The sequence below is a fragment of the Vicia villosa genome, linkage group LG3 (genome assembly GCF_029867415.1).
Source record: "Vicia villosa cultivar HV-30 ecotype Madison, WI linkage group LG3, Vvil1.0, whole genome shotgun sequence".
NCBI lineage: Eukaryota > Viridiplantae > Streptophyta > Magnoliopsida > Fabales > Fabaceae > Vicia > Vicia villosa.
In genome coordinates, this window is record NC_081182.1 from 212,594,335 (window position 1) to 212,607,394 (window position 13,060).

General features: G+C 33.3%; 1 protein-coding gene across 1 annotated transcript; it reads left to right on the forward strand.

Annotated features, from left to right (window-relative positions):
- The first annotated feature begins 1,922 nt into the window (after positions 1-1,922).
- Positions 1,923-11,599, forward strand: LOC131659880 (uncharacterized). The gene is made up of 3 exons (XM_058929001.1): positions 1,923-2,045; positions 2,183-2,239; positions 10,001-11,599. The coding sequence occupies exons 1-3, from the start codon at positions 1,923-1,925 to the stop codon at positions 11,429-11,431; spliced, it is 1,611 nt and encodes a 536-aa protein (XP_058784984.1). The 3' UTR covers positions 11,432-11,599.
- The last annotated feature ends 1,461 nt before the right edge of the window (positions 11,600-13,060 follow it).

A 13,060-nucleotide genomic window follows, 5' to 3' on the forward strand; every position in this document is an offset into this window, starting at 1 on the left:
TGCCTAAGTCATTCAAATATTTAGTGAATAGCCTAAACTCACCTCCAAAATCAGACTCCACAACATTAAGAGTAGTTTTAAACTGTGTTTGCACATATACATAGAATTGTTTGAAGATACCTAAGGCATCTGACTTTTATTTTAGAAAGTATAGCCAGGTATACTTAGTGAAAGTGTCAACTATAGCTAGATAGTATGAGTAACCCTGACTAGATAGATTAGGGGATGGTCCCCACAGATCAATATGAATAAGCTCAAAAGGAGTGGTGTAAGATGTTTGAGAAAGAGGAGCATGTAATCTATGTGATTTGCCAATACTACAAGAATTACAAAAATCAATACACTATTTATTTGATATTGGAATGTTACACAGTTTCAATATTGATTTAAGAGAAACAACATTTGTATGACTTAGTCTATTATGCCAAAGGAAAAATTTATTAAAGCAAGTACTTGAATTTTGTAAAAGTGGAGCTTTAGATGACACACTGACAGTATTAGCAGCTGGATGGGAAGAAGAATCCACTGACAGGGTTGAGAAACAATAGAGTCCACTATTATCCAAGAATCCTTTTAGAAGTACTTCCTTAGATTCATGAGATTTGACAAAGCAATGGTTAGAATGAAATTCAAAGAAAACATTATTGTCTTTGGCAAATTTAGACACAGACATGAGATTTCTGGTGATGCTAGGTACATGAAGTAAATGATTAAAGGATAAAGTAGTTTCAGGTGCTATAGATGACTTAATATTGGCCGACCCAATGGACTTAATACTTAGTCCTTGACCATTACCAATCACAACAATATTGGACCCTGTGTAATTTTGTGTGTGCTGAAGACAAGAACTACTAGGAGTAAGGTGATGGGAAGCACCTGAATCAGCAAACCATGCATGAGATTCTAAGGTTGATGGAATATGCATATCTTCCTGATGAGCTAGAAGGGCTGAGGCTTGTGTAGAATTGGGCTCCTGCTTCTTCTGTTCTTCTTTGAGCTGAGCACTCTGAGTAGTTGATTGATTCTTTGTGGGAGTGATATCAAAACTGTCATCAAATCGATGCCAGCAATCCATGACTGAGTGCCCATATTTGCCACAAAGTTGACATGTTGGTCTGTTCCCAATAGTGTAAGATCCTTGTGTACGCCCTCTGCCACAGCCCCTTCCCCTGAAATTGCTTCTACCTCTTACTGACTGAGTACCACCTCTAGTGGATTTTCCATTGTAGTTGTCTTTAGATTGGGCCAGATTTACTGTGGCATTTGCTAGTGACAATTCTTGACGATATTTGTCAAGTTGAGCTTCCTGTACATACAGTAAAGCTTCAATTTCATACAGAGTTGGAGGTTTGAGTTTACCATATACCATCATGATGAAAGGGTTGCATTCCTCTGGAAGCCCTTGCAAGATTGCATCTATTTGGTCTCTTTCAGAAATTGGTTCTCCCACTGCAAGAAGTGCATCTGAGATGGCACGAATGCGAATAACAAATTCAGATATGGTGTAATTTGCCTTCTTTGTGACCTTCAGTTCAACTTTGAGTTGGTGAACCCTAGCTTTCATGACCGCTGTGAAGTATTTGTGAATTTGGTCCCAGATTTGATACGAATGCTTGCAAGAAAGGACTCTTGGAAGCACCAATTCATATATTGTGGAAAGAAGCCAGGTGAATAGTGCTTGATCTTGCACTATCAGAGACTCATACTCCTCTGAGCGAACGTTGGCTAAGCGATCTTCATCAGTTTTGAACATCAATGGAATTTGAGGATTCACAACAAAGCGGTGAAGTTTATGTGCAAGAATGATACCTTCAACTTGTTGATTTCATAGTAAAAAATTCTTCTCCTAAAGTTTGATGGAGAGCTTTGGTCCAAACATTGTGTGATTGGAAGCATTTGCAAACGGAGAAGTTTACGATCCCATGTGCGGCGAGTCAGAGTTCTCTGGTGACACAGCCATTGATAGAGCTTCTTTGAAGCCTGAACTAAGATTATTGAGAATAGAGATGATGCACGATGGTGAATTTCGTTGTGAAATTCACAGAGTATGCGCGTATGATGAACAGATTTGCGGAAGATAGAGTGGATCGTAGGCGATTGATACCATATTAGAGTAGAATTGTGCTCTGTACATTCACTTCATTCAATCTTGAAGATACATTTTCTGTTACAAAAATTACAGTTGAATGATAACAACCCTTATCTATATCTCTACACTATTACATCAAGATGCAGAAATGTAAGAGGAGAGGCCTAAACCCATTACACAACCAAAGCCCAATGTTCTTAGGCCCAGTATTTGAGATACACTAATAGTTGATGTAAAATGACATAAAAAGATATTTCTTAATTTATAAGGGCAATAATGAAAGAAAAAAAATGATAATCTATAAGCTATAAGCTAAATACTAAAATGCTATTTAAGATAGCGTCTGAAAAATAAGTTATAAGTTAGTAAAATAAGTTATAAGCTCGTGATGAAAAGACTGTTATCAAACAAGTCTTTTATTATCATACGAGCTTATATACTATAAGCTATAAGCTTAAAATATAACTTGTCAAACAAAGCCTTATAATATAGATATCAACTATGAATTTAAAAAATTATTTTGTCTTTCAAAGTTTCAATGTCCTCATTATTTATACTTTTTATTTATATTCACTTATAAATAATGGTGTATAAAATATAACCTATAATTAAAAAAAAGATTTTGTCAAACAACCCTTAATGTCTTCACTATAAAAAAATTTCTCATTCACTTTTTTTATAAGCAAAATTTGTATTAAGAGAAAGAGTACAACAGATACTCAATCATACAAGAGAAAGTCAATGATTCACAAGACAATCCAAAGGATTAGAACACCAATCAGACCAAATTAAACAACTGCACCTTGAGTTCTAGCAGCAAACTAGTTCCAAGCCAACACTTTACCCCTATCAACCACTTCACCATCCCGCACAACCGTTTGTTGAAAGACCACCTCATTTCTACTTAGCCAAATAGCCCAACAAACTACAAGCCAAACCAAGATGTTTGCTCTTGTGCACCATTCCTTTGAGCAAAAAACTAAAATTGCTGAAATTAGTACTAGAAGCATCTAACTTAAATTGAAACGGCAACTTCATCCACTTGTAAATATGCTCCCGAAGATGAAAAATCTAGAAAGAAGACGAAAAAGAGATGGGAAATAGTTTCTGAATAATTAGAACATAGGGGCAGCCAAGAGAGTTAGATCCGGTGATGATCCCCCTAAACGAAAAAGCCTCCCGAGTAGGTAATCTATTAAACAAAAATCTCCATCCAAAAACTAGAATCTTGCTAGACAGATTTGTTGTCAAAGCAGATCCAGCAACCGAATGTAGCACTCATCAATCTACACCTCCAAACCAAAAGGAGCTTCTAAAACTTGATAACTACTTTTAACCGAGAAATCGTTCTTGCTCCTCCACCAGACAAAAGAATCCTTCATATGCCGATGAATATGGACATCCTGCAGAATGAAATAGAGGTGTTCCAACTCAGTTTCTTCCTCCGCCCACAACGACCTCTCAGACTTAAGCTTCACCTCCCAAATCCAAACATTGTCCACCCAAGCTCCCATCAAAGAAACTTTGTGCTTCTTATGAACCGCTCTTGCATAAATTAGACGAAACAACCTGGAAAACGAATAAGAACCCAACCATTTGTTTCTCCAAAATTCAACAAAGGAACCTTCGCCAATTTTGCACGAAAAATTGTTCGAAAACTGTAACGCCCCAAACTGCTTTCGGGATGATCGACTGACCCCACAAACTAACACAGATGTTTTTGGCATGCTTTGAGCTCACTCACACGCTTTTCGGGAAACTTCCTAGAAGGTCACCCATCCTAGAATTGCTGCAAGTCAAGCACGCTTAGCTGTAGAGTTCTTATGGAATGGGCTACCGAAAAGAAGATGCATCTTGTTGATATAGGTAGTACCTATCAATCCTTATAAGCTTTCCTTCAACCATGCAGTCTCATACCTGCACGGTCTTAGGATTCCTCTCATTCCGATGTGACGACCACCCTTGCCCCATTTGGCCTCAAGTGTTACATGCAGTGCAATCACCCCTCACCTTCTTCGACCTCGGGCGTTACATGCCCACCAGTTTCCGCATGGTTCGTCCTCGAACCACATCGTATTGGGAGAGGTCTGACTCTGATCCCACTTGTAACGCCCCAGACCACTTTCAGGATGATCGACTGAACCCACAAACCAACACGGGTCTTTTCAGCATGCTTTGACCTCACTCGCATGCGAAAACAAGATGCATATTCTTTTCGGTATCCCGTTCAATAAGAACTTCATAGTTAAGTGTGCTTGACTTGGAGCAATTCTGGGATGGGTGACCTTCTGGGAAGTTTCCCAGAAAGCGTGCGAGTGAGGTCAAAGCATGGTGAAAAGACCCGTGTTGGTTTGGGGGGTCAGTCGATCATCCCAAAAGCAGTCTGGGGCATTACAATTTTGCTTGATATTATATTTGATATTTTTCATGAGTAAGCGATAAAACAAATTTAGTAAATATGACGCCTTGTTAAAATCTTTTACCCTTGCAGATGAAAAGAATGCCACTCAACCACTTTATTGGTGTATTGGTGTTTTGAATAGCATGTTTAAAAAGTAAGTCATGGTGGTTTATATTTTCAACTTATTACCTTCAAAAGTAAACATGAACTGTAATAATGCCTTAGATTTATTGAGTTCTAAGACTTGGGAACACCATCGTCGTTCAAGTTTTATAGTTTATAAGCGCTACATGATAGCTTATTTGTAAGACTCTTCCTAGATATGAAAAAGTTTTCCAATCCTGTTATGTGCTACCATTATTTTTAACACTAAGATGCCCTCATTCATTTCTTGTGGTGTACAACTTGAGAATTTGATCTCCTTACAAATCTTTTTTTTTTCTGTGAACTCTTGAATATGGACTATTTTGTACACATTGTCAATTAGATTTGTGGCGCATTTAAGACATGTCTCATTTTATTTAATTGATTCATAAAAAATAAGTAAACAAATAAGTTGCATTACTCATATATATTAGGAACAAATTGTGGGGTTTGAAAGAAAGTTGGTAAGAGAATATGGAAAACTAACTCCATGAATGTTATACATTCTTCATTAAAATGTCCACGTATCCCGGTGGATGTGTCTAATTATACGGGTATCAAGGTGTTTAAAACATACACCATCTAAAAGGATATTTCCTCGAAGAAGAGTGTGTACCATGTGATATGACCATAGTATCCATGACTTTCATAGACGAGATCTTTAAATACATATTAAAAAATATGGGTGATATTAGAAGGAAATTATTGAAATATAGCATTATCAGTGGTAAATTAAGAATAATGATACCATTCATATAGTTGTTTAGGCCATAGCCCTTTCAATTCGTCAAGTTTTTTCTGAATCTTCTAAAGGATAACATTGTCACGAATTCTTCTTGGCCATTGACTTGTGGGTGTTTAACTTATGCTAATTTGATTTGAACTTCTAGATAAATTATATATGATTCATTTTGGTAACTTTAATTTGTAGATTAATCGTTTCCAATATAATCAACTAACTATGCCCATCGTGATATTTGACACTACTTCGACTTCACTCTATTTAGCGAAACAGTCCATGTCTACAAGAAATAATTTTAACTTCCTCTAAGATAGGGGAAAAGGTCATAGAATATCCACTCCTCATTCTTAAATTTACCACAGAGAGGTTACCGAATAGAGTATCTCTACAAGGGTGGGGGTGAGGGGCATGATGTATGTTTGAGTATCGTTGGCACTTGTGACACATGTTTACATAACCGTCAATGTCACTTAACATATTTAGCCAATAATAAATGGATCTTAATTACTTGTTCACAAAAGTTCTTTCTCTCATATGACTCTGGTAGACACCTTGGTGCACCTCCATTAGTACTATATCAGTTTCTCTCTCGCCTAAGAATATTAGCATTGGAGTAAATGTTCCTAACTTATGTAATTTACATGCAGAGATAATATATATTGTATACAACTTTTTCCCCTTTTCTGCTTCGTCTTTTCAATGGGTAATTGTTCTTACGTTACGTACTAAACTATGAGTGTTATCCAGCTTTTAATATCCACGGTATCTACAATGTTGATGGCTGTGATTTATATGCAGGAGGCGAGCATTATATCTTTTACTACTACTTTGTTGTGGCATAACTTCTTCGTGATAACGAATTTTGATAGAAGATTGACGTTGGATATTTCTTCCTTAGGCGTGTAAGTTACTTAAAAGAAATTGAAATGCTTCGCTGGCTCTTGAACATTTTGCAGATGCTTCACTACTTCTGCCTTTTTAGTTGAGTATTCGTCAACGACTTAACTAGTTACCAAATGAGAACAATTTCTTCCTCGTAGATTTAACGGGTCAATTTCCCTTGTTAAAGTCATTATTGTAATTTAAGCAACACATTCCATTTGGTTCTTACTGGCCTTCAATTTGAATCACAATGCTTTTTATCTCATTATTGCTCGGACTTTCTAATAATATTACATCACTACTTCCCTTCAGGTGTCATGCTCTGTCCACTAACAAGATCCATATGTGGGGAGTGTATTTGCCTACAAGTGAGCTGAACTCTATCAAGAAATCAACTAGGACTTGTGATTTTATACTATCTCTTAGAACACACTATATATGATATTGAGATAATTATTTAGACCAATATATCGTTCTTTCATAGAAGAAGATGCTTGTGTGAAATACTTATTCCGTTCCATAAAAAGTGTTTTATTTAAGCAACGCACGATTCTAAAGAAAATGATTAGATAAGTTAGTTTTTATGAAAAAAACTAATATCATTTACTAGAATATACTTATTAATTATAGCTAATAGAGTAGTTAAATAAAGAGAAAGCTAACAAATAGCAATATAGTTGTAAAAAATAATAATAAATGTTGCATAAAAATTGTAAATTGACAATTATTTTGAGACAAGAAAAACACAAATGTTACCCTTTTTATATAAGACAAAGTAGTTTTACGTTACATTTAGTAAAAATAATCACAATGATTAACTAGAATATGGATATCAAACCTAATTACGCTTGAATCATGAAGGTTATTCTTAAGCAAAGAGACCGTTTAAAATATATGGATGATTGGGAGGATATCATGAAGAATAACAACTTCAATGTGAGTAAAGTCTATAAGGCGCTACAAATGTGGGATCAAAAAGTTGAGTGGGGAGACTTGATGTATGGTAACATGGCGAGACCCCAAACTTGTTTTATTATGTGGCTTACTTGTTGTGGGAATTGGATCGAACTCTAGTGGGTCGAAGAGTAGCTTCCTGTTTCGACAGCGAATGTGTCGAAGACCTACATACTATAGTCGAAGTGTGTTCTAGTATGTGGGTGTCCAAATGCTAGGGTTGTTAGTATTTCGAATTGGATATGCTTGTAATGTCCAATTGCTTAAGTTAGCTTGTACCCAAAGATAGCTTGTAATGGGCATTTGTGAAAAACCCATTAGTTTACTATGTTAGGTTTATTATAAAATACTGTAGTGTATTAGTAATATACTGTAATTTGTTGTAGTAACTTTTTTTTTCTTACTCTCATTAAATTACTTTTTGGATAACTACAAAATTTTAACTTCTGCTTAACTATAGGCATGCAAACTTTACATGTGAACATCTTAAACATGCAAGCCTCTACACATTATTTTAAAGTTTCTGCTAAGGCTCTTTTATAATTATTGCTGACTATGTAGTGAATCTCTAGGACTTTACAGCAGAAGATTCCAACTCAAGATTCACAAGTTTTCAATAAACAAGACATGACTTATAATTCATAAGCTTCATTCACAAAATCCAAGAACCTATGATGTGGACTACTCCTACTTCTGAGCACAGACTACACATAGTATAGGTTTCCTCTATTCCAACACTATTATTATTATTATTATTATTATTATTATTATTATTATTATTATTATTATTATTATTAGTATTATTATTATTATTATTATTATTAATAATATTATTATTACTATTATTATTATTATATTTATATGTATTTGAATTAGAGGTGAATTTAATCAAATTAATTAATGATAATATTTTGATTTTGACAAAGATTCAAATTTTAATATTGTTCTATATTATAATCTATGAATTCAAATTCAATAATTGGATTTTTTCTTCAAATTAACTCATGAAATTTATAATACTTATAAAAATTAACTATTAAAATAGTTTAATTAATTTTAAAATCGAAATCATAAGAAATACATAAATTCTTTTTTTCGAAGAAGAAATATGTAAATTCTAATTAATCTTAAAACCATTGATATTATTGTTGACAATTAACTGTGAGAATATTATTTAAAGGTTTTGAGTGAATATGTAGTTTGTCTTTCACAAAAGTGTGTTTTAAATATAAAATATTTTTACTTGTATCGGAAGTATTTTTCACATGTGAAGGATATTGTGTATAATATCACCCTTGAATGAGAGTGTTGAAAATAACTTGTATTAACCATCCGAATTGCATCCAACAATTATTAGGTCATTGATATTATTAGGTCAGATAATGTATTTCAACTTAGAACAAGAGGTCACAATTGTTGTGTGTCTAAAATTAGGATAATTATTAATTTTTCCATTTCATAAAAAAGTTTTATTTGTATTTTTTCTTTTTATATTGTAAAATAATTATCTCTTTACAATATTAATATAACATTTATTATTACTTTTTCACTCTTATATTTATATTTATCACTTTTTATTTTATTCAACTATTATATTAACTACAATTAATAAAAATATTTTAGTAAATAATATTAATTATATCATTAATATTAATATATCTAATCAATTTTTTAAGAATCGCACATTGTTCAATTAGAAGAAGGGAGTACTACTTCTATGAATTAAAAGAAATTGAAATTTTAAATTTCTTGAAGTAACTTATCAAAATAATTATGTTTGATCAAGATTCTTAAAAATTTGCTTTTATCGTTTTAATAAGTTTGTTTCAGATTTTAGAAAATCAATTTTAATTTAAAATAAAAAACTAATTCTAATAGCTTTTCCAAACCTTATTAATTTTAAAATATAAGACTTTAGTTTATGAGCTTCAAATTAAAAAATATACATGATATTAAACAAACAATTAATTTTTTTTCCGAAACAAACGCACCAAAAAAATGTAAAAAATAACAGTTAATAAATAAATTGTTTTTAGACACAAGTAATTTTATAAATTATACCATATAAACTAAAAATAAAAAAGTAATCTTGCAACCCAAAGCCTAGTGTCGTCGTTATTTATTCTTTTTTCTTTTTATTCACTTATAAATATTTATAAATAATGTATAACACATAGCTTATTATTTTTAAAAAATAATTTCATCAAACTAAACCTTACTATCCTTATTATTTGTACTTTTTCTTTCAATTTTCTTATAAATAGCTCAGCTTATTTTCACTTCAAATGCGTCTTTCACATTAAAACAGTTTTTCCACAATAACATAAGAGAAAAAAATGACACACAAAGTTGTTTTGTCCCTCCTCCCTTTTCTCTTGCTCTTGTTGATTGTAAGTTATTAACTTTACATGCTTGTATCTTTTAAAATTATATTTTTCATCACTTATTCACATAAATCTATCATTTCTCATCTTTATTTGTATTTATCACTTTTCCTCACAATCAAACTGTTCTATTTGATTTGACAAAATAAGATTTTTTCCATAATGAAAATTAGAAAATTTATTTTTCTCTAATTGTCATTTTAGATTATGTATCCATCTATTATGATGAGTATCCATCTACTATGATGAACGTGTAACTATGCAGCATAATCTGTATCATAAAATACTTGAGTTTTTTTATTATCATATATATCATCCAAATGTTACTCATTAATATGCATTTATTCATTGTATTGTAGAATGGAGAAGGAAGCTTTGCTAGATATATATAACTTCCACAAGAGAATGTAGAAGAAAAACAAGTTGATCAGTCTTATCTTGATGGTTGGCTCAAAAATCCATTGAAGAACCAAAAACTCATTTCTAACTCCAACCAAGTTTATCTTGATGGATGGTTGAAAGATACTCGATCTGAGAGCGCAAAATCCACCCCTGACGCCAATCAAGTTTACCTTGATGGGTGGTTGAAAAATACCAGAGTTGAGAAAGAAAAATCTAACCCTGACTCTAACCAAGTTTACCTTGATGGATGGTTGAAAGATACCGGAGCTGAGAAAGCTAAATCAACAGTTGAATCCAACCAATTTTATCTTGATGGATGGTTGAAAGATAACAGAGCTGAGAAAGTAAAGTCTGCACCTACATCCAACCAAGTTTACCTTGATGGATGGTTGAAAGATACTCGAGGGGAGAAAGAAAAATCCACCTATGACTCTAACCAAGTTTACCTTGATGGATGGTTAAAAGATACTCGATCAAAGAAAGCAAAATCTACCTCTGACACCAACCAAGTTTACCTTGATGGATGGTTGAAAGATACCCGAGCTGAGAAAGCTGAATCCAGCCAAGTTTATCTTGATGGATGGTTGAAAGATATCAGAGCTGAGAAAGAAAAGTCTGCCCATAACTCAAACCAAGTTTACCTTGATGGATGGTTGAAAGATTCCCGAGCAGAGAAAGAAAAATCTACCTCTGACTCCAACCAAGTCTTCCTTGATGGATGGTTGAAAGATACTCGAGCAGAGAAACCAAAATCCACATCTGACTCCAACCAAGTTTATCTTGATGGATGGTTGAAAGATACTAGAGCTGAGAAAGCTAAGTCCACCCCTAACTCAAACCAAGTTTACCTTGATGGATGGTTGAAAGATACCCGAGTACAGAAAGAAAAATCAGCCTCTGACTCTAACCAAGTTTACCTTGATGGATGGTTGAAAGATACCCGAGCTGAGAAGGAAAAATCTACCGCTGACTCGAACCAAGTTTACCTTGATGGATGGTTGAAAGATACCCGAGCAGAGAAAGCAAAACCAACCTCTGACTCCAACCAAGTTTACCTTGACGGATGGTTGAAAGATACTCGAGTACAGAATGAAAAATCTACCGCTGACTCCAATCAAGTTTATCTTGATGGATGGCTAAAGGATATCAGAGCAGAGAAAGCAAAATCCATGCCAAACTCCAACCAGGTTTACCTTGATGGGTGGTTGAAAGATACCCGAGCAAAAAAAGAAAAATCCACCTCTGACTCTAACCAAGTTTACCTTGATGGATGGTTGAAAGATATCCGAGCCGAGAAAACAAAATCCACTTCTGACTCCAACCAAGTTTACCTTGATGGATGGTTGAAGGATATCCGAGCTGAGAAAGGAAAATCAACCCCTGAATCCAAACAAGTTTACCTTGATGGATGGTTAAAAGATACTCGAAACTAGTTCATATCTTTGTTAGTCAATCTCTATGTCATTTCAAAAACTCATTATATTGTTCCTATGTTTTTAATTTCTATGTATTGTAAGATCTTATTTCTATGTACTAAGTAAGGTCTCGTTTATGTACTAAATAAGTTATTGTTTTTATGAACAAGATCTTATTTCTCTTCAGTTTTTCAAACTTTAGTAGTTGTTTATCTAATATTTAAGGAAGGTAATGTTATATTTTATGAATTCAATGTGATTTTGCTTGATATTATATTTGATATATTTCATGAGTAAGCGATAAAAAAAATTTAGTAAATATGACGCCTTGTTAAAATCTCTTACCTTTGCAGATGAAAAGAATGTCACTCAACCACTTTATTGGTGTTTTAAATCGCATGTTTAAAAAGTAAGTCATGGCGGGTTATATTTTATACTTATTACCTTCAAAAGTAAACATGAACTGTAATAATGCCTTAGATTTATTGAGTTCTAAGACCTGGGAACACTGTCGTCGTTCACGTTTTATAGTTTATAAGCGCTACATGATAACTTATTTGTAAGACTCTTCCTAGATATGAAAGAGTTTTCCAATCCTGTTATGTGCTACCATTTTTTTTAACACTAAGATGCCCTCCTTCATTTCTTGTGGTGTACAACTTAAGAATTTGATCTCCTTACAAATCTTTTTTTTTTGTGAACTCTTGAATATGGACTATTTTGTACACATTGTCAATTAGATTTGTGGCGCATTTAAGACATGTCTCATTTCCTTTAATTGATTCATATAAAATAAGTAAACAAATAAGTTGCATAACTCATATATATTAGGAACAAATTGTAAGGTTTGAAAGTATGTTGGTAAGAGAATATGGCAAACTAACTCCATGAATGTTATACATTCTTCATTAAAATGTCCACGTATCCCGGTGGTTGTGTCTAATTATACGGGTGTCAAGGTGTTTAAAACATACACCATCTAAAAGGGTATTTCCTTGAAGAAGAGTGTGGTACCTTGTGATATGACCATATTATCCATGACTTTCATAGACAAAATCTTTAAATACATATTAATAAAGGGGGGGTGAGATTTAAATGAAATTATTGAAATATAGCATTATCAGTTGTAAATTAAGAATAATGATACCATTCGTATAGTTGTTTAGGCCATAGCCCTTTCAATTTGTCAAGCTATTTCTGGATCTCCTAAAGGATAACATTGTCCATGGACTCTTCTTGGCCATTGACTTGTGGGTGTTTAACTTATTCTAACGTGATTTGAAATTCTAGATAAATTATATGTGATTCACTTTGGTAACTTTAATTTGTAGATTATTCGTTTCCAATATAATCACCTCACTATGCCCATCGTGATATTTGACACTACTTCGACTTCAATCTATTTAGTGAAATAGTCCATGTCTACAAGAAATAATTTTAACTTCCTCTAAGATAGGGGAAAAGGTCCTAGAATATCCACTCCTCATTCTTAAATTTACCACAGAGAGGTTACCGAACAGAGTACCTCTACAGGGGTGGGGGTGAGGGGGCATAGTGTATGTTTGAGTATCGTTGGCACTTGTGACACATGTTTACATAATCGTCAATGTCACTTAACATAATTAGCCAGTAATAAATGGATCTTAA